We start from the raw sequence: 20,243 nt of genomic DNA, 5'->3' as shown, positions 1-20,243 counted from the left end.
TAGAGTGTGAAAGTCTTAGTGTAGTCTGGAGTTCCTAATACTGGTGCAGAACAAAGAGCTTGACGAAGCTGTGGGAAAGCATTCTGGCATTCAGTAGTCCATGGGAGAGGCATCGGAGTGTCTTTAGTCAAAAGGGCCAGCAAGGGTTTAATAATATAGGAAAAGTTAGGGATCCACTGCCTACTGAAGGAAGTAAGGCCAATCAATGCACGGACGTCCTTCTGAGTCCGGGGTACAGGAGTATCTAAAATGGTCTGAATACGATCTGGTGCAAGTGCACGTCCCTCCTAAGACAGGAGGTGACCTAAACAGGTAACATGCTGTCTACAAAATTGCAATTTCTTCCGAGAGACTTTGTGATGATGAGAGGCAAGGAATGATAATAATGACAGTGTTCCTTCTTTACACTGTTCAGGGGTATCAGCAGCCAACAATATGTCATCGACATATTGAATAAGAGCCACCCCTTCCGGCACAGGAAAAGAATCAAGCTTCCTTTTCAATGCCTGGCTATAAATGCTAGGACTCTCGGTATACCCTTGTGGAGCTCTACAGAATCTGAATCATCTATTATTCAAAGTGAAGCCGAAAAAATAACGGGTGTCAGGGTGAATAGGTATTGAGAAATACATTCTTTAAATCTATTACACTAAATGTAGTGGCAGTAGGAGGAACCCTAGTAAGAAAGGTCGTAAGGTCAGAGACTACCGGGTATTGGGGCACCACAATTTTGTTAACCTCTCGTAAATCAATAATGAATCGGTAAATTTTAGTATCTGTGTCTTTTTTCAAAATAGGAAGGATAGAGCTATTACAAATGTTATAAGGGACTTCTTCCACAACCCCCACCTTGATCAAATCCTGAACAATGTGCGTCAATGCTTCCTCGCCTTCCCGAGATATTTTATATTGGGGCAATTGAGGCAATGAAGCACCTTCCTTCACTTGAATATGAACTGGTAAAATAACCATTTGCCCCACATCGGTATCTGATGTAGCCCATAAAGTACTAGGTAAACATGCCAAAGCGATATCTTCTTTGAGACAAGACCTCTCAACCATTGGATAATTATCATTTAAGATAACACACACACCTTCTGGGGAGCAACGTATTGTAGCACGAAAATATTTGAGCATATCGATACCCACAATGTTATCCGGCGTGTTAGAGGAAAGCAAAAATGGACATGCTGCAGTGAATTTATCAAGACTAAATGCAAGTGGCTGTGACAGTGGGCTAGATGTAGGTGTCCCATCGAATCCTATTGATGTTATCATTGCGCCAGACAGGGGAGCCCTAGGAACAAATTTTTTAGACAGAGCAATACGAGTAACCCCTGTATCAACCGGAAACCGATCCGTAGAGCCCAAGACATTAGCATCAACATAAGGACCTTTCTGATTTACTGGGACCTCAACCGGTTCCTTACCCCATCCTAGTCATTCCTATGCATAATCAGTATCCCCAAGACCATCAGCCGAATAATCTGTCATTTGATATTGATTTCGTCTATCACAGGTATTAGAATAATTTGGCCCATGTTCAACTGCCTCAAACCTGGGACGAGTTCCTATTCCTCCCCTATGTCCTGAATTCCCTGGGCGTCCTCTCATACTTCCTCTACCCCGTTGAAACTGCTGAACTCGCAAAAAGGGGCACTCAGAACGTCAATGTCCAATCTCTTTTTACAATAAGCACACTGATCAGAAGACAAAGTTGATCGAGAGAAAGGGGGTACACCAAGGCTATATACGGCACGTCCGCCTCTACCACCACCACCACCTCTGATTGATGGACCATATATTTGAGCCAACATAACTTTCGTCTTTAAATCCTTAACCTTCTTATCCTCCTTGCCTTTTGCTCCCAATTCCTGATGCTCATAATACTGGGCCATAGTCAAAAGGGAGACTGGGGAAGACTTAGTCTGCGAACTCTCGCTGGCCTTAAGCTATTTCTGGCAACATGTTAGCAACACATTTGTCGATGAGCAAATGCTTACCTGTGTTATCTGTCATCTATGTCGTCAATGACTGCCCACTAAAGTCACGGAATGTCTCTTCAAATTGTGTAAAGAAATCAGAAACTGACTCATCCGCTTTCTGTTTGCAAGACGCTAACGTTGTCCAATCTATTTTCTTAGGGGGTATGAGAGTTTTCAACTTAGTCACAATAGCTTTGGGAATATCTCCTGTTGTGGTTTCTGCGCAGGTTCCCTAGCCGCATCTATTTCTTCTAAATGCACCCAAGTATCATCATATGCTACATTATCATCTATTTTCCGAATTGTTCTCCACATATCAGGAGGCAAAATAAGTCCAAAAAACATATCAATATCTGGCAAGGTCATAGTGCAGGAGCTAATGGCGCCTTCCACTTCTTCATAGAAAGCGGACAATTTTTCCGTGGATCGGGCAAAGCCGCTTTAAAAGCCATAACATCTGCTCTACTCCAAGGAGGATAGTCCCAATTATAGACAAAATATCCCTTTGCATCATCTGAAGTTTTATCGTCATTTGTTCCCGCACCCTTCGGAGGAACCTACAGAGGCGCAGCTTCATGCATCGGTTTTACAGTAACCATGGTATCACTAGGGTCATTGTCTGTCCCCAAAACTTCTTCTTTTTGCACTGGGGTCTGAACTGTTTGTGCAGTTTTAACTTTACTAGCTGATTTTTGCTCCGCTTTTAAACGCAGTGTATCATGTCTCAATTTAACCACTCGCCTAATTAGATCAGGTATATTTGATAAAAGGAAAGTTCAATTACTTATTTATAATCAGAATTGATATCAGTGGGCTCTAAGTTTTTAGAAACGTTTCTAAAACCAAGTATTACCTCCCAGGTAAACTTCTCTGCAAAATATAACTGCTCTAAATCCTTCCACTGCTGAACCATCACTACAAGGTAGTCCCACGAGCTTCTTTGCGAGCAGTGGATCTGATAGTGGCTTTTTCGTCAACAGTCAAAGTAGAGCGAGTCTGCTGCCCATCTTGCTTATCTAAGTCTTTATCATCATAAGAAAGATGTTCTTCAGAAAGATCATTCTCAGGGGTAGAGGGAAACTTACACAGGGGCGGAGGTCGATCTAACTAGATGGAATCATCAGAGGTTTATTAAGTATGGGATAAATGGGGTACGTAATAGGGTACCGGCCAGTTACCTCTAAACGACGCACCCTTTCCTCTTTTTCTTTTATTTCCTTCATTTCTTTATTTTTTAATTCCAACTCTTTTTGATATATCGGTTTACGCTGTTTTTTTCTGCTATAGCTTCTTCTTTCCTCACTCTCTCTTCCACTTCTTTCTCCTACATTCGTACACAATCAAACATATCTTGTCGACTTTTCCTTTTAAACAAACACTTTTCTACATATTGAATCTTTTTAAAGTCAAATGACCCATTCACTGGTCATTGTAGATCAGGATCGTTTTTCGTATATTTGTTCCACAGTGTACTATATATTATGGAAGAAATACCATATTTGACATACATATGTCTATTAGGTATTCCCTCTAGGGGAGCCGGCTGACTTCTTTCTAAATCTGTTTTGGAACCACCAAGACAGCAACACAACCTATGGAGTGTGCTGGAAACAGGCATGCTACCAAATTTTTGTAAAATATTACTTTTCCAAAATATTCAAAAGTAGAGAAAAATCTCCATGTTACCTGCTTTATCGTTTGCAAAAAATAAATCAAACAAACGAAACCCTTATCTTGTCCATGGGTCCGTAGACCAACAAAATGGAGATTGGCACTGAAGCTGGAATTCAAATAACAAGTTTATTAATCACTCATGAGTGGGACCACGTCCACACAGAACTCTCAAGTGCTGCCTGAGGTAGTACATTAAATACACAGACCATGGTGCTTATATACACACTTTGTTGCAGAGTAAGCATGTAGATACAAATCGAAGGTACAAGCCTACAAAGAAATGCTTACAGCCAGACTTGGGCAGATGGGTAATCACTTAGTCAGCAAAGTGGGAGGGGGAACAGAACGGATTACAGCAGCAGAAAATAGTTGGCAGTTACATCTTTAACCAGGTGCATTTTAGCAGCTACAGGCCTTTTCTCAGCATGTACATTGCTTTTGCTCAGTACAGAAGGAGTTAACTAAAGCTGATGACTCAAGCAGAATAGTAGGGCAAGCAACAGTGAAGACAGAAGAATTACATAGCTAACAAAATGGATGCCACAACCAAAATGGCTTTAGCTTATACTAACAGAAATTATTTCAGAATTCCACAGCCGCCCCTGTGCCGCTAGTGAAGCAGTGTTTGTGTTTAACTGAACCTTGCTCTCTGCTGACCCTGCAACCCGAAGACTGAATTTGCAAGTTTTTCACATATCTGTGAAAACCTATTATTGTTTTCCTCCATAGCTTAACATTGCAAAGACTGAAAATGGCACCAAGTGTCCACTTTTGAAAGTGAAATGAATTTCTATTTAATAAGATACTTACCTTTTTGCAGAGATCTTGGTCTAAAATAAATCTTGATCAGAGCTTTTTTTTTTATTGGTATGGATCTTCTTTTTGAGTTGTGTGTCATTTATTCGTCATTGTGTGCTCAATAAATGTCTTCTACTCCTCTGTGTTAGGCCTAAGGCTGCTCGCCCGCACTACCACAAGAAGAGCACTTTGGGTTTGCATTGAGCCCTCTACATTTCTGGGGTAATCTTTGAACTCTGCACAGTATAACCACCTAGTGGTATATCTTATAGAGAGCCAGCTTCCTACATTGGTGGTGCAGTTGTGTGTGGGGGGTGGGGGGGGGGGGGGGGAGTACAAGACTTGAAATGGTTTGTACCACTTGATCAATAAGTGATTTTTCAAGACGAAATCCAAAATTGTATTTTTAAATTTTCGATTTTTTCCAATTGTATTTAAATTAGTGTTAGGGCCTTGGTTAAGACCCCCACTGTTTAGAAATTAAAAATCTCTAAAGTAGTTAGGCCTTAGTACTCCTTAGCATTTTGTGTAAGCCTCTAATAAGACCCCAGCTACTTTAAAATTCATGACTGATACTCCAGGGACCAGCCAGGAACTCAACCTGTCACTCTATGCACATCTGAGAGTGACCCAACTCAAAGACCTGTGCAAAGCATGGAAACTTGCCATGGGCTATACATCCACAAAAGACTTTCTCCAGCAGTTGCTGGTAAAGAATGAAAAGGCCATGGCAAGTCCTATTTCTCCCGTTGGGGAAGAGGAGGATGAATCCCCAGAGGTAGAAGAGGATTCTGACTCCAGCATTACCCTCTCAGATGGCAACACCACTGGGATTGACTCCAGCATTGTCCCAGATGAGTTAGATACTGAAGCTGCAGATCATCAGAAACTGGCCAAGAGGATAGCCTTTGAGGCTAAACTCTTGGTCATAGAAAAAGAGAGCTGAGATGGGTTTAGGACACATCTCTGGTAGAGGCAAAATAATAAATCTGGAACATGTAGAATCTTTTTACTCCATAATCCCCAAAGGGATTGTCCCTAAATTATTTGAGGGTGATGAGATCACCAAGTGGTTCATTGCATTTGAGTGAGCCTGTCTTGGAAGCTGTGAAGCGCTATTCTGTGGGAAATGTTCTCAGCGAAGTGCAGGAATAGACCCTTACACTTGATTTTTTTTATTTTTTTTAAATAAAGTTTTATATAGCGCGAACGTGACCCACGAGGGTATCAGAGCGCTTTACAGTATACAATTATTAAACATTAGATGGTTGATGTAGTATACAAACATTTGATGAGAAAGATGTTGCATCCTATGACCTCATGAAGGACACCCTGCTTGAGGGCTTTGGATTTAGTACTTAGCAGTGTAAGATCAAATTCAGGGAGGCTCGAAAAAACCCAGAGCCAGAAATGGGTAGATTTTGTAGACTACTCAGTGAAAACACAAACATTGGTTAGATGGTAAGAATGTATATGACTTTGAAGGTTTATATACTTTGATCATGAAGGAGCAAGATTTAAGTAATTGTCACCAAGAGAAACTACATCAAGTCCTGGTAAACCGAAAGTCCACTTTCTCCTCAAGAATTGGGGAAGAAGGCATACCACTGGGTCTAGACAAGTGTGTCCAAAACTACTATTGGTGGGGTAGACCAAAAGAAAGAGGCCAAAAAGCTCCCCCAAGGAAAAGAGGGTAATCCTAAAAGCAAATTGTCTTCTTAAGGCCTCCAAAAACCTGCTCCGGATGGTGGGCCTAGAGACTCTTTATAGCCATAGGATGGGTACCAGGGGAACAGCTGGGATACCAAGAATACTTGGTGCCATGACTGTGGGTCATTGAGGCACCGAACTGGAGACCCTAGCTGTAAAAACAAGAAAAATGCCTCTAGCCAACCTGCATTATCTAATGTCCAGATGGGGTCTCAGGTGTGGGCTGACCATGTAGGTGACCCCACTGTGGCAACATTTAGTATTTGAGGGAGAGGAAGGCTTATCCTGAGCTGCATTGCCCCTTAGTACGCACAAATACAGAAAGTACCCCTTGATTATTGGAACTAGAATAGAGGCCTTGAGAGATACTTGTGCTAGTGTCACCATGGTGACCTAGCAACTATTTCACTCAGAACAGTACCTGGTTGGACGGACATATCCAGCCACCTATGCTGACAGTGTCACAAAGATTTATCCTGTGGCTATTGTATTTTTTGACTGGAGGGGGTGAGGGGAGGGTTGATGGGTTGTTAGACAAAAGGAAGTGGTCGTGTCCCCAACCATCCCTGTAGACTGTCTACTTGGAAATGATTTGGAGACTTCCCCTTGGGATGAAGTCGAGCTGAGGACCCATGCAAAGATGCTAGGGCTCTCAGAATGGCGTTTTGTGAAAAAAGGTTGCTGGATCCTCTAAAGAGTGAACCTGCCCTCCAAGAGAAAAGGCAAGAAGACAGGGGGACCAGCTTCTAAACCGATTCCAAGTCATAACCCTTCTTTTAAGGAAGAGGACTTGCCATCCTCAGAGGAAACTGAGTCTGAGGAGCTTGGGCCTTACACGGCAGAGCTATTGGGCCCATGGGGACCTTCTAGGAAGGATCTGTGCCAGGGACAAGAAACCTGTCCCATCCTTGAGAGCCAGAGGCAGCAAACTGCTGCACAGGAAAAGCGTGATATCAGTGGCACCCGCAGGGTCTATTGGGAGGATGGGCTCCTATACACTGAGGCCAAGACCCTAAACCTGGTGCATCCAGGAGAGTAGTAGTACCTCAGAGGTTTAGAGAGGTTCTCCTCATTTTGGCCCATTATATCTTCTAGCCGTGCACCTTGATCAGATTAAGCATGAAGTAGATTAGTCAATCACTTCTACTGACTAGTGGCGTCTCGAAAGGAGAAGGGCTTTGTTAGTCCTTTGTCTCCTGACAAGCCAGTGGTAAGGCAGGAGGCCACCTAATTCCACTTCCACTGGTTGTTGTACCCTTTGAAATGGTAGAGGTAGACATTATTGGCCCCTGGACCCTTTAGCAGCCTCAGGGAACTGATATATTGTGGTGGTTGTGGATCATACCACCAGGTATCCTGAAACTATTTCACTTAGGACCAATACTGCTCCAGCAGTGGCCAAGACCCTCCTTGGTATCTTTACCAGGGTTGGTTTTCCTAAGGAGGTAGTATCAGACAGAAGTACAAGCTTCATGTCTGCATACTTAAAACATGTGACAGGAGTGTGGAGTGAATTATAGGTTCACCACACCTTACCACCCACCAACAAATGCCCTGGTTGAAAGATTTAACTTGACATTGAAAGGCATAATTGGTGGACTCCCTGAAAAACTCATAGTGAGATGGGATGTCTCACTTCCATGCCTGCTTTTTGCCTACAGAGAAGTGCCACAGAAGGGAATGAGGTTCTCGCTCTTGGAACATATGTTTTGACATCCTTGTTTGGGCATCCTGTTAGCGGTCCTTTGACTCTTTTGAAGGAAGGATGAGAATAAACCCTCAAAGCTAATTCCAGACATAGTGGATTATGTGCTTGGCCTTCGTTCCAGGATGGCGAAGTACAGGGAGCAGGCCTCGAAAAATTCTAAAAATGTTAATAGACCTGCAGGTCTAGTGACTTATATATTCTACTCGACCTATATGTAATGCTCTTGACCCATAAACTGGTTTCAAATGATATGATCATAGGCAAATAATTCATTGAGTTGCCATTTTCTTCATTATCCCATAAGAGAGCACCTTCAAATGTGCGAGGTCAGCATGCCGCTGTACAAAAAACTCTTTTGTTTGATTTAATAGGCTACACTTTTTTCCCATATATAATACAAATCTAGCCACATATAGGATACACATGACCCCTGACTTGCCTCTTATTAACATCATTTTCATCAAGGTGGGAGTAGGAATGTTTCTCAAATCATTTTAAAAAGATCACTTTTAATAAATACATAACAAAAGCTTGAAGTGGTAGCACACTGTCAGATTTTTCATTGAAATGCGCACAAAATTTTTCACTGACATTTGGTTTTAAAACTATATAGTGTATAATGTTTGGAAATAGTTTCTGCAGATATTTGTCATGTGCACATCAAGTAAAGTGTTATGGTTTGTTTTACTCCTTTTTAACCCTTTGGGTGCTCATGACGGAATGGTTCCGTCATGAGCACCAGTGCTCCTGTGCTCATGACGGAACCATTTCGTCATGAGTACAGGCTCAGAAATTCCCTCTGCTGTAGACAGCAGAGGGATTTCCCTTTTTTTTTTTTTTTGCCCCGGGAGGTGGGGAAGAGCTTCCCCAACCTCCCGAGGCCTGTTTTTGGTTTTACTTGAAATGACGACCTCACCCATGGCAAACTATCGTCATTACAATGGAAACCAAACTGAAACTTAGTTTCAGTTTCACAGTCTCTGTGCTTGTGGGGCTATCTCAGCCCCCCGGGCACCGAAACACATGGAAGGGGTATCGTTGGAAAGGGGAGAGTACTCTTCCCTAGTGGATCCCTGCTTGGGGATCACCCCAGGAGGGCGAACCCAAGCAGGGATCCACCCACTAGCACCAGGGAGGGTGGAGCGGCCCCTGCAAGGGCCTTTGCTCCCCCCATACGCTTTTGGCACAAAGTCTTTCTGCCCCCCCCCCCCCCCCCCCCGCCCTGGGGAGCAGATGGGGGAAGTAGCCATTATTGGTCAGTGTTGTGCAATTAATGACTTGCACTCCTCTGTGTTAGACCTAGGGCTGCTTGCCCACACTACCACTAATAGAGTACTTAGAGTTTTACATTGAGCCCTGTACACTTGGACGGTGTGCACGGTATTACCACCTAGTTGCAAGATCATATACAGAGCCAGCTTCCTGCAATGACTCATAATTATCTTAATTAAATGAGATGCACTATCATCTTTATTGAAATATTAAGCAAGTGCATCCTAAATATTGTAATAGAGGATGTTCACTAGTTAAATGATACTTTTTTATAGGAGTCACTATTAATGCTTTGCTTTTTTCTGTGTGATATATTAACATTTGGCTCGTAGTAGAATTTATATGAGAGATACCACAAATTCCTCTCAAAGCCTTGAAAATGTCTGCTGAGGTTTTGACTTTTTACTACAGTTTGTGTTAATTTTCAATTATGACATGTTGCTTGCATTACCTTTCAGAATGGATGATGGAGAAAAGATGACGGAGAAACGCTATTTGTTCCTCAAGAGACTCTGCACGGTTGTGTGCGCCCTTGCCAACTTGCTCTGCATGGTGGTTGTAAGTCCTCATCTGTGCTTATTCTTTTGAAAGCCAGGATTGATGCAATTTTATTTTTGAAAGTTTTTTTTAATACCTCCTTTTCAAGAGTTAACATACAAAAACAGCGCATATAGTCTCACTAGGTATCCTGCAAGAGACAGTTCATTTTATCACTCTGATTCTACCGGTGAATTTATGTGACATTTGAGGATTGGGTCTTAATGTTGGCAGATTTTTTTTTTTTTAAATAATGTTTGGTAATAAATGTAATGGCGCATGAGCTCGTACGGGCACAGAGTTAGCAAAGTTTTGTTGTACCTACCAACTAAGTATACATGTCTAAGAACCATGAATAAGATAAGAGATCATTGAGTAAATACAAGGAGTGTCACTATGACAAACATAACTAAGACTAAAACCACATCGAAAAAATGTGCCTATGTAAAAAGCTATCATGCCAAGGAGACTAGGTAAGGAAACTCAAGGAAAATGCATCCTGTGTGGGACCATGGACTTGATGTAGTGTATAAGACAACTTTTGTATATTGAGGGGGATAATGTGCTATTAATATGGGATTCTTGAGAGAATAAAAAAGAAAACACAACAATGTCTCTCTTCACTAGTGAAGTGACAACGTAGGGAGCATGCAAGGACAAATGCAATAGGGGTAGAGTGGCTTGTGGCAGGACAAATGGATGCCCTTCTACAGAGGTTTGGTAATGTCTCTGATGCACTCCTAGAAGGTAAAAATCATATCATCCCACCTGGGACCAATAGGCATTTAGTGTAATCCACTTGCCACCTCCTCCGCAGAGATTAATAGTCATAAGCACTGAATACTCCTGCCCATGTGCAGGGACCCCAGAATCTATAAAAAAGTATATATGAAAACATATGTATATATATATATATATATATATATATATCTCCGGAGATCTCCAACTTGACGATATTGTGTGTCTTGACGCTGAATGATCAGATGTTGTGACTGGGGAGACTGTTTTGACGTTGAGCGTTGAGTCACTGAGACTTCTTGGACTGATATAGTGCGCTGAGAAGACACCGATGGTGTCCGGATTCTCGATGTCGGGAGAGATGCTGCCGACGGAGACTGGCACCTTGGTGTCTGGTTTGCCTTACTCTTCGACGCGGATCGAGACCGAGTTGACGGCGAGTGTTGCTTCGATGTCGGCCTTGAGATCACCGACGGAGACCGATGTCTTTACGTTGTACGGTTAGGTGATGTGACCGTCGTCTAGTTGTCGGAGTGGGTCAAGGCCTCGACGTTGACCACCAGCGGGTTGACGTCAACAGAGGGGTTCATCTTTGATGCCGAGCCCAACGCCGAAGGAGAGCTGACGGGGACCTTACTTCTCAAGGTCGATCTGGGTCTCCTCTTCTTATGCCTCACTCGGAGATCTTCCTCTTGAGGTAGTATTTTGCTTCTCTGAGAGACCATACAGACAAATCCTCTTTCTCCTTGAGAGTGCGTCTAGAAAGGGTTTTCCGGTGTTGGCAGGTCTCAGAGGAGTGAGACTTAGGAAGACAAATTATACACATAGGGTGTGAATCAGTTTTGGCCTTCTTCTTGTCACAGGAAAGGCATGGGTCAAAAAGAGAAGGCATGCTGTGCCAGAAAAAATACAAGTTTTTGCCAGACAAATGGTAGTACCTTACTCCACAGGATGAAAGTCGATGAACAGTAACTACCAGATTTTTAGAGAGTAATTTCTTGACCACAAGTAAAAAATAGCAAAGCTGAAAAAACTAGGGTCCTGACTGAAGGAGCCGGGAAGAACAGACTTAACTGTCACCCCTGAGGAATGATGGGAAGCTGGGGAGCATGACTGCCTTAAAGGACTGCTGGAGGAAGCACGGCGACGTCACAGAAGGACACCAAATGGTGGTATGTCGACGCTCACCGGCCACGAAAAAAAAAAAAAAAGAAATACTACAATTCCGGACCCAACCACTAGATGGCGGAATAATGCACAGCATAGTGAATCCAGAAAATTCTTCAAGCTACAAATCTACACCGACAGGTAAACTATACGTTTTCATATATATTTTTTTTTATAAATTCCGGGGTCCCCACACATTGGCGGGAATATTCAGTGCTTATGACTTTGAGGATGCCCCTAGAAGAGACGCAGGATTACAGGTAAGTAACTTATCCATTTCCACCCATCGGAGCACCGCAGCATGCCAGTGGCACTTCCCGGGCAGAGCGGAGGCTCTCCAATACATGACTTCAATGCTGTGCCAGGAGAAAGGCAAGGTCTAAATATCTGTTACAAACTTTGCTGATTTAGGATTGTAGTAAAGGCCTAATATTTAACATTCCAGTTTGTGTAGGCTTTATCGGCCTGTCTCAGTTCTAAGCAGCAACTGCAGGGCAGTCCCAGAACATGTGCTTGATACCTGCATCAGGAACATGATAGCAAGGGCAGTTATAAATTGTAGTAGTGTGTATTTTACTCGAGAGCACTCGGGTTAAAAAAGAAGATGTAAGATATTAAATTGGATATTTTGGAATCTGACATTATGCAGGATATTGTGTGGATAAAAGAGCAGGTTATACCTTTCGTTTTGTGTAAATGTGAGACCTTGGTCTCATCCTCATTTCTCACGAAGTTCCATTAGTGGAGAGTTAGTCTGATTGGGAATACCAGGAGATCTGTCTTCTACCATCACCTATTGTGTAATAGAGTAAGTGGGTGGTACCACGTGGAAAGTTTTGAGCGCCACTCTGAGCCATATGTGTGTTAGGAACTGACCTGCAGGAAGGCTGTATTGTTCAACCAGTAAGTCGAAAGGGAGACAGGATCCATCTTGAGTAAGTCATCTACACAATGTAGTCCGGAGTTCTCCCAGGCTTCTGCTGCCCTGGGTACAAGACTGTCTCAAACAATGAAAACTATGCAATGGGATACCAGGAGTATAGCGTGCAATTACTGGTTAGAAAGTCTGAACCCCACGGTAGATAACTTGGGCTATGTATAGAATGTATTGGGTATTTGGGGTAATTTAGCGTTTTGCATAAATAGATCACAAATGAAGTCTAAGACGCCATGTTGCGGTGAAAGACTCACCTCATGTAGGAATTTACTGGCTAATCAGCATAAGTTCCAAGAAAGTTGTACCGTTAAATGGTAAGGCCCGGGCCCCAGGGCCTCCACAGTCACCCGGTTTTAAAAATTATGTCTCTCTTTATACCGACTGATGTATATGAAATATTGCCATCAAGCATGTCTCTGTTAGAAAGATATTGATGCCAAAGTATTTGGATTCCTGCATGCATCACCTTCGGACATAGGATAGTGAATCACTTCCAGGGCTAAATGGCCTCATAATCGATCATGAGCATGTTGGCAGTGGTATTTCTCTAGCATATGTCCATTGCTGCTGCCGCCTTGAAGACAAGCAGCTTGATTGGGAGAGTCTAGCCGTCCCAAAACCATAGAAGATGTGCAGCTTCTTGAGGGTCTGTATGAAAGACTGTCAGGCATAGAGACCCGCATTGAGATCCACTGCGCCATAACTTGTTTGGTAGGCGGAAGACCACTGACATTTAGCACTTTGGAGGCTACAAAGATGCGTTTTGGATCTTCACTGGTGAACCGGTACTGCCTCTGTCCCAATGGAATCCTGTTTCAGTTTCCAGAGCGTCTTCATAACCCCAGTGCCATGTATCATCATGTGGTCTGATGCGAACTATCTTATTCAGGAACCATTTGAACTATATCTGCACTTACAAAGGTTGCAGAGATAATATTTCTTCTTGTTTAAAATTTGTCCCAAATCCTAAAATCTAGCTCCCATTGTGTAGTAGTGAAGCCTTGAGGTCTAGTGAGTGTCAGTCACTGGACAATTTTGATTACAACTCAGTTTCCGACACACAGGCTTGTAAAAATGGGACGTGTATCTCTGAAACTTCCACTGCTACATCTCTTCTCTTAATCTTAATTACCAGCTGGGCCCATTATTGTCTTTGAAGTAAAGCTTTGTCCTGCTTGACTCTGTTTACCAGATTCTACATCACAATTGACTTGATCACTCAGGCTGTTATTCCCACACGGGTAATAATCCTGACTTGAGCACAAATTAATGCCAGGGAAACTAGTTGCACAATTTGCTCTTAGGGCTCTGGCTACCATGGATTGGGGCTTGAGACTCAGAAACAATCCTGAAGTGCACCCATTTATTAAGAGGGATAGCCCACCTCTTGGTTGTGAGAGGGTATATTATAAGTTGAGTCTTTACATAAATGAACTCCCCAGGAGCTGGTGTAGTTAGATGTCTAACTCTGGTTCTTCTGGCTCAACTTCCCTCCAGGGATCACTGATTACCCCGACAGTCCATGACCTTGATAGGTAACCTGACAAGCAGGTCATAATAGTAACATTTTCTTCAAAGAGATTTAGTAAAGCAATTTAAAGACATTAGAATTTTATTAGATAGGTTTGCTAAGCTTCGTTGCATATGGATTGTTATTTGTGTGCCTGAAAAAGTGAGTATGCAGTTTGAAATTTGCAGTCTCTGGATATTTGCCGCAAACCTTTTTCTTTTTTCCAGGGTTCCGATGAAGATGTAACAATACCCGATAACTTTCAGAAGTACCTTGATTCTCTACTGAAGTTTACAACCCATTCAAGTCTGGTAAGCTAACAAAGATATTTTTGGAAAAGCCTCCAGTACTTTTAACCTCATTCTGTGCATTCAGTTACCCTATTTAATAATACTTATTTTTCCTTCAGAGCCATTCATTAATTAAGATTTGGCTAGCACTTTAATAAGGCGCTTACTCTTCAGAGTAGTGTGGTTAAGCTAGTCAAGGGCCCAATGGAAAACATTATTCATTTGTACAATGATCAATAACACACTTGGTACATGTTTGCTAGCACTCATCCTGCTCTGTCTTCCTCCTGTATCTTACTCCCTTCAACAAGACACCAGGCATGATTCGTATCACATAGTTAAATTCTGCCTAGCTTTTTGTGGTTAGTATGTGGGTAGAAAGGTGGGTAATAATGAAACAGGATAGTAGTAAGACAGGAAATGATCACCATGTCTATCCAGCCCATCTTCCCATTGCTGTTATTTTCTGTCCACAACATTGTTGAAGATGATGTTTCAATAGAATATTTGGGGCCCCAACTACCTATATTTAGGAGCAAATGGTGTCTGTGCAGTTCAGCCCTATTCCCCTTCCACCATGATACCTAATTGGGCTTAAGAAGGCAGTGGGCTTCTTTCAAACAGTCCAGAGGCACCAGTTTGGTGTTTTGGGAAAACTATGAGGACATAACTAATCCTGTCATTTGCTGCGAAATGCTCTTTTAGAGTCCAGCTTGTCTGTGACCTCTTTTGTGATGAGCCCGTGGGAGTTGGTGAAGCTCTACTTGGAGACTCTTCCCGGATGCTGTCATATGCCAAGTGGAAATTGTACACTGCCATTGATGATGTTAATTTCCTGGAAGCCCTAGGATCGTCCACTCACTGATCACCTCCCACACAAGCAATTACACCTTTGCAAACTATGTTGCAATGTTGTAGTTTAAACCAATGTGAATAGCTGGTGCTTTAGACACTAGCATGATGTATGTCACTAAGACTACCTACAATTGCAGTTCTATACCAGAGAAGACCAGCATGCCCTAAAGTTAGTGACAGATCTCTTTGATAGAGAATGAACGTTTTCCTCTCTCTTACCTCTCCTTTGTTTTCTTTCTTTCCTTCCTTACTCCTGTCTCTCTCCTCTTGTGTCACTCTCTCCCCTTACACCTTAGTTTTTTCTCATTCTCTTCTCCCTTTTATCTCCTTGGTTTCTGCTGAATCGTTCCCATCTCTCTAATGTCTTTCTTCCACGTCTTCTCCACTGGCCTGTACCCCTTACACTTGTTTGCCACTTTTCCTCCTCTACTGCTGAACAACTTTTTATTTCCTCCTTTTCTCTTCTTGCGTCTCTTTATCCACTCCTTTTTATTTGTTGTCCTTTGTCATCTTTCTTATCCATTGGGTTGCTTCCCTGACTTTCTGCGGCTTTCAGTCTGCCTTGCTGTTTCCACGTTGCATACTTCCTCCTGTTCTCTCAATCTTGTTTCAAAAAGGTATTTAGCACATGTTCCACTACACTTACGTTCTGAACCGGATCATCTCATGTTCAGAAAATTGGTGAAAACCTTTCTCTTCCAGTTACTATAGCTTTCCATTTAACATTTCACTGTTTAACCACCCAACCCTTGCTGCCATTTCTGATTCCTTAATGCTGTAGTCCAGTCAGCTTATCGTTAACCTTAATGAATTAATGTTGAAGTTTTAATTTTCATCTTCCTGCTTTGAATTCTTGGAACACTTGTGGATTTCATTTTGGCCTCTAGGTTTCCACCGGCCACTGACCTGTCTGCATGTGCTCTTTGTGACCTACGACCTCCTGCACTGCTGAATCCTGTTCTATTCATTTGTTTACTTTAGCGGCTGTGGCAGTCATGGGCTTTCTTTGGTATATTTATTCCGTTACTGTGTCTCTTTCACCATGAATTTCACAAATAAAAAATAAAAATATTCTGAATCAGGCCTTCACTTGACAAGCACCAAGACTATGGAGCCCTGTAATATTCAATCCTGATCTGCCATGCTTTGGAAAAGGCTTAAAAACCTTTAAAGTCCGTTCATACTCTACCTTAATGCTTGCATTAGTTCCCCTGCCTTTTCTTTACCTCGCCTTCATATTCAGATTACTCATGCAGGTGTACGCCTGTGGTATGGAAAGTGCTCCATTGTGAGTCAACACTTTTCAGATACCTTAATAAATAAAGTTGTTTGCAAGATATGGTATTTCTGTTGATGGCGATATCATTTATGTGATTACAGTGAATGAAAATACAGCATGTACTTCATTTATTTTTGCTCAGACTGTCCTTAATTCAGAACCATTTTTGGTAAGCAGTGCTTCTCTCGATGTAACACATTTTCTTGCTTTTTTTTGTTTAGTTCCTGCGTTCTTCCACCCAGATTACATGGAAAACCTTATTAAAGCATAAAGTCTTTTCTAGTGATACTGTATTGCTCTCGAAGTTCCCAAAGTATCTTCAGGCTACAACAATAAACCTGCTCAAGGTATGGTTTTTACTAGAATTTCATATGTTTTGCCTGCTTTCTTTGTTTTGTTTTTCCTCAGACTCCTTGGAACAGGTGTCTTTTTGTTAAATTAGGAGTTAGCAAGAGCTGAACTATGTTTTTTAAATTCTACTGTATACCATGTTTGGAAATGCGGCTATGCTTTGATTCCTACTTCTTTGTTTTGAGTGTGCCTAAAAGGAGAATTTTGTGGTAATTGAAACTGGCTCCTGATTGACCACTGTAAGGTTGAAAGATTTTTATGCTACTGCCACCTTTTTATAATTTTGGGACTTTCTACTCTCATTTGCAGGTTGGCTTTCCATCTAAAAATGACAGTCCCAGCTGTGAATATTCACGTATGGACTTCGACAGTGATGAAGAGTTTATCGAATTCTTCAAAAGTAAGCATCACAAGTCCAGTGTGGTTCTTGTTAAGCATACACGTTATATTAATAACGCTTAAGAAGATGTTCCCCCAAAATGGTAACTCATTATAATCTGCAGAACTGGTTCTCTTAATAGATATTAATACATGCCAGGCAGTCTTCTCGGTTTGCTCCTATGGCTAGAATCATTCACCTGTCAATACAAACCCCCAGTCCCCCCCGCCCCCTCCCCTGCCCTCCTCAAACCCATCCCAGATACTACCAGGTTATTCACATTACATAAAAATAAACTAGATCCTTTAATTCTAGCTTGCATTTACCTACTTTTGGGGTGAGTAGGTACTAAATATAACGGATTTTATTTTTTAGTGGTTTGCTTAACTGTGATTAAATGGGGTGTATTATATTCTATGGTTGTGCAGCCCATTGTATAATACACTTGCCATCACCTCTAGGATCCTTGGGGTTAGTCTGTCAAACCCTCTGCTCAATCCTGGGTAGCTGTGGCACTGAGCAGCAAGGCTTACACAAAAGAACAAGTTCAAAGCTTTTAAAAAGCACCAAAACAATTGAAGAAATCAACACAATTCTCAAGTAATCTTACATCAATTTTTTTAAAAATAGACTGTATTTTTATAAGATTATAGACACTAGAACTAAAAAGATCATCAGAGGGTTCTGGAGATATAGATTGTACAAGAAATGATTAATCAATGCAATTTTACTCTGCCTTTAACAAGCCTTGGAAAAGTCAACTAAGTGGACCCTTGGAAACTTTTTTCGACACAACTTAGGTTTGTGTCAATGCGGTCGATTAAAAGCACTCTGGGCAGGGAACTACTTGGGAGGACAAGCAAGGACCTCAAGAACCGTTGCCTTCACAGGTGTAGCAGTCCTTCTGCAGTATCCACTTTGTAATGGATCCTTATGGAGTGGTCCTGATGCAGCGGTGAAGCGTGCCGAAGCTCCTTTAAGCATGCTGTGGATGCAAAGCGGTCGCTAGGGGCCTTCCTGCAGGGATTTCTTGGACCACGAAGATAGTGAGGGGTCCTGTGTGCAGGGCAACGTCCACTGAAGTCCGCTCCAATCTGGCAGAGGTCCGGTTGCCACTGGGCTACCAGTCTCCCGTTGTCGCGATCACAGGTAAATCATTCCTGGGTCGATAACTTTCCTTTTAAAAGGCTGTTGAGTGAGATGGCTCTTTACTGTAAGAAAACCCACTTAACTATTCATGTCTTATAAACACTTAGAGGCCGATTACGATGTCGTTCGGAAACTAATAATGTCTTATAAACACTTAGGAGCTGATTACGATGTAGTTCGGAAACTGTTCCGAACTAATCCGTCTCAGAATAGTTTCCGAAAAAATTTGGTCCTGCGAGTCCGAACGACTGATTACGATGCTTCCCAATATTGTTCGGTCGGACTCCCAAATGGGAGCCTGTGTTACGAACGAGAAAACGGGCTCCCATTGAAAAGGGGTGGTTGGGGAAAACCTTGCACCTTGTGGTGGGCACCCTATGGTGCCTGCCACATTGTGCATGGTTGGGAAAAGGGGACCCTTGGGTACCCCCACGGGCCACAATTGAACGCCTCCAGATAAAGGGTGGCTCTCAACAGGCCCCCAAAGAAAGATTCTGACAGCCGTTTCGTGTCGGGCAGACCGATTCGGAACGGCAGTCCGAATCGATTTTCATACTCGCTCGTTCGGATACCATGTCCATAGAGCTGTACGATTCGGCTCCGAAGGGCTTGGGCTGTCTGAATGCCTTTCGGAACCGTTTTGGACTGCCCGAATGGTTTCCGGGCATCGTAATCGGTCATTGGGAAATGTGTATCATTCGTTCGAACGACATCGTAATCCGCCCCTTAGTATAATGATTGGAAATAAAAAAAAAATGTTCAGGTTTTGATAGCACAGTATATATTTGAGTCTTCTTTAATGTAATGATTTTAGTTGGAAAACCCATTCATAAAAGGGTACCCTGCGAACTACAAGTGGAATAGTGAAGTTCAACTTTCAGTGTGGAAGGCTCTCAGCCAAACCTATTGCTGAGATCGATAAGTTAAAAATTTGCTTCTAGGACCACCTATGGTTCCGTGGCATTAATTCTTCAACAAGTGCTATATTTTGAAAAGTTTGAATATCTATGTGCAAATGGCCCTTGGGTCTTTCTGTGTCAGCAAGTATTGAGGGTATCAAATTAGAATTCATGCGCAGAAGATTTTTTGGGTCTCTCTGGTGCAGGAACTGAATTTTCCTTGTTGGCTCATGACTGAAGAAACCTTAATTGCTTGACTGTGCCTGAAATCTATTAGTAAACATGATGATAATTGGGCAAATGTGAAAAATGTGTGTATGTGAGATCTTGACTATGCTCTCTCTTGTATCTAATCAGGCTCAAAATAAGCTGACCGTGAAAGTTGGCTACATAATGTTTGACGTTGACTGTATTAGTACAAATAAGCACGCAAAATGAGTTCAACCATTAGTGTTCAATCCCACAGTTTGCTGTCAATGTCTGGAAGTTGATACAGTGAGAGCTAAGTATTAACTTCCTCTATTACCCAATAATTCATTTCTCTACCTGCATCATGTAGATATTCAGTCTTGAAATAAGTATATCAAAAACACACAATTGGCAACCAGGCAAGAACATGAAAACAATGGGCACTCAGCAAACCGTATAAGGCAGTAGTCGTGTTGCAGTAATGTTGGTGCTACCAAGAGAGGAGGGGTTGGCTGCCAATTCCACTCCAATAGTCCCTTCAAAGGAGAGAGTAGAGAATCCACAGAAATCCTCACTGAGCACTTGCAAAATAATAGTCAAAACCAATCTCAAAGTCTTAATTGCTCTAGTCCACTTTTAATTCTTTGACATCCTTTCAGGGACAAAGCTGATCAAATGTTCAGCTTGAAACTGTAGATACATAGACAAAGCAGTTTCCTACAGCCAATTCTGAGATCAGACGTGAGGGTACGCCATACCACCCTGAAAGCACATGATCTCGTCTGATCTCAGAATTGGCTGTAGGAAACTGCTTTG

The 20,243-nt window shown here is 42.2% G+C and overlaps 1 protein-coding gene across 1 annotated transcript in view; it reads left to right on the top strand.

Annotated features, from left to right (window-relative positions):
• LOC146813810 (exportin-5-like) overlaps positions 1–20,243 on the top strand; it is a 1,013,804-nt gene that overhangs the window by 229,940 nt on the left and 763,621 nt on the right. The window contains exons 8-11 of the mRNA XM_085610267.1: positions 9,606–9,705; positions 14,264–14,347; positions 16,682–16,807; positions 17,121–17,211. Coding sequence (XP_085466393.1) covers positions 9,606–9,705; positions 14,264–14,347; positions 16,682–16,807; positions 17,121–17,211 — 401 coding nt within the window. The remainder of the gene's footprint in view (positions 1–9,605; positions 9,706–14,263; positions 14,348–16,681; positions 16,808–17,120; positions 17,212–20,243) is intronic.

The sequence above is a fragment of the Triturus cristatus genome, chromosome 6 (genome assembly GCF_964204655.1).
Source record: "Triturus cristatus chromosome 6, aTriCri1.1, whole genome shotgun sequence".
In the NCBI taxonomy this organism is placed as follows: Eukaryota; Metazoa; Chordata; class Amphibia; order Caudata; family Salamandridae; genus Triturus; species Triturus cristatus.
This window is presented reverse-complemented; position numbering and strand designations above follow the sequence as displayed.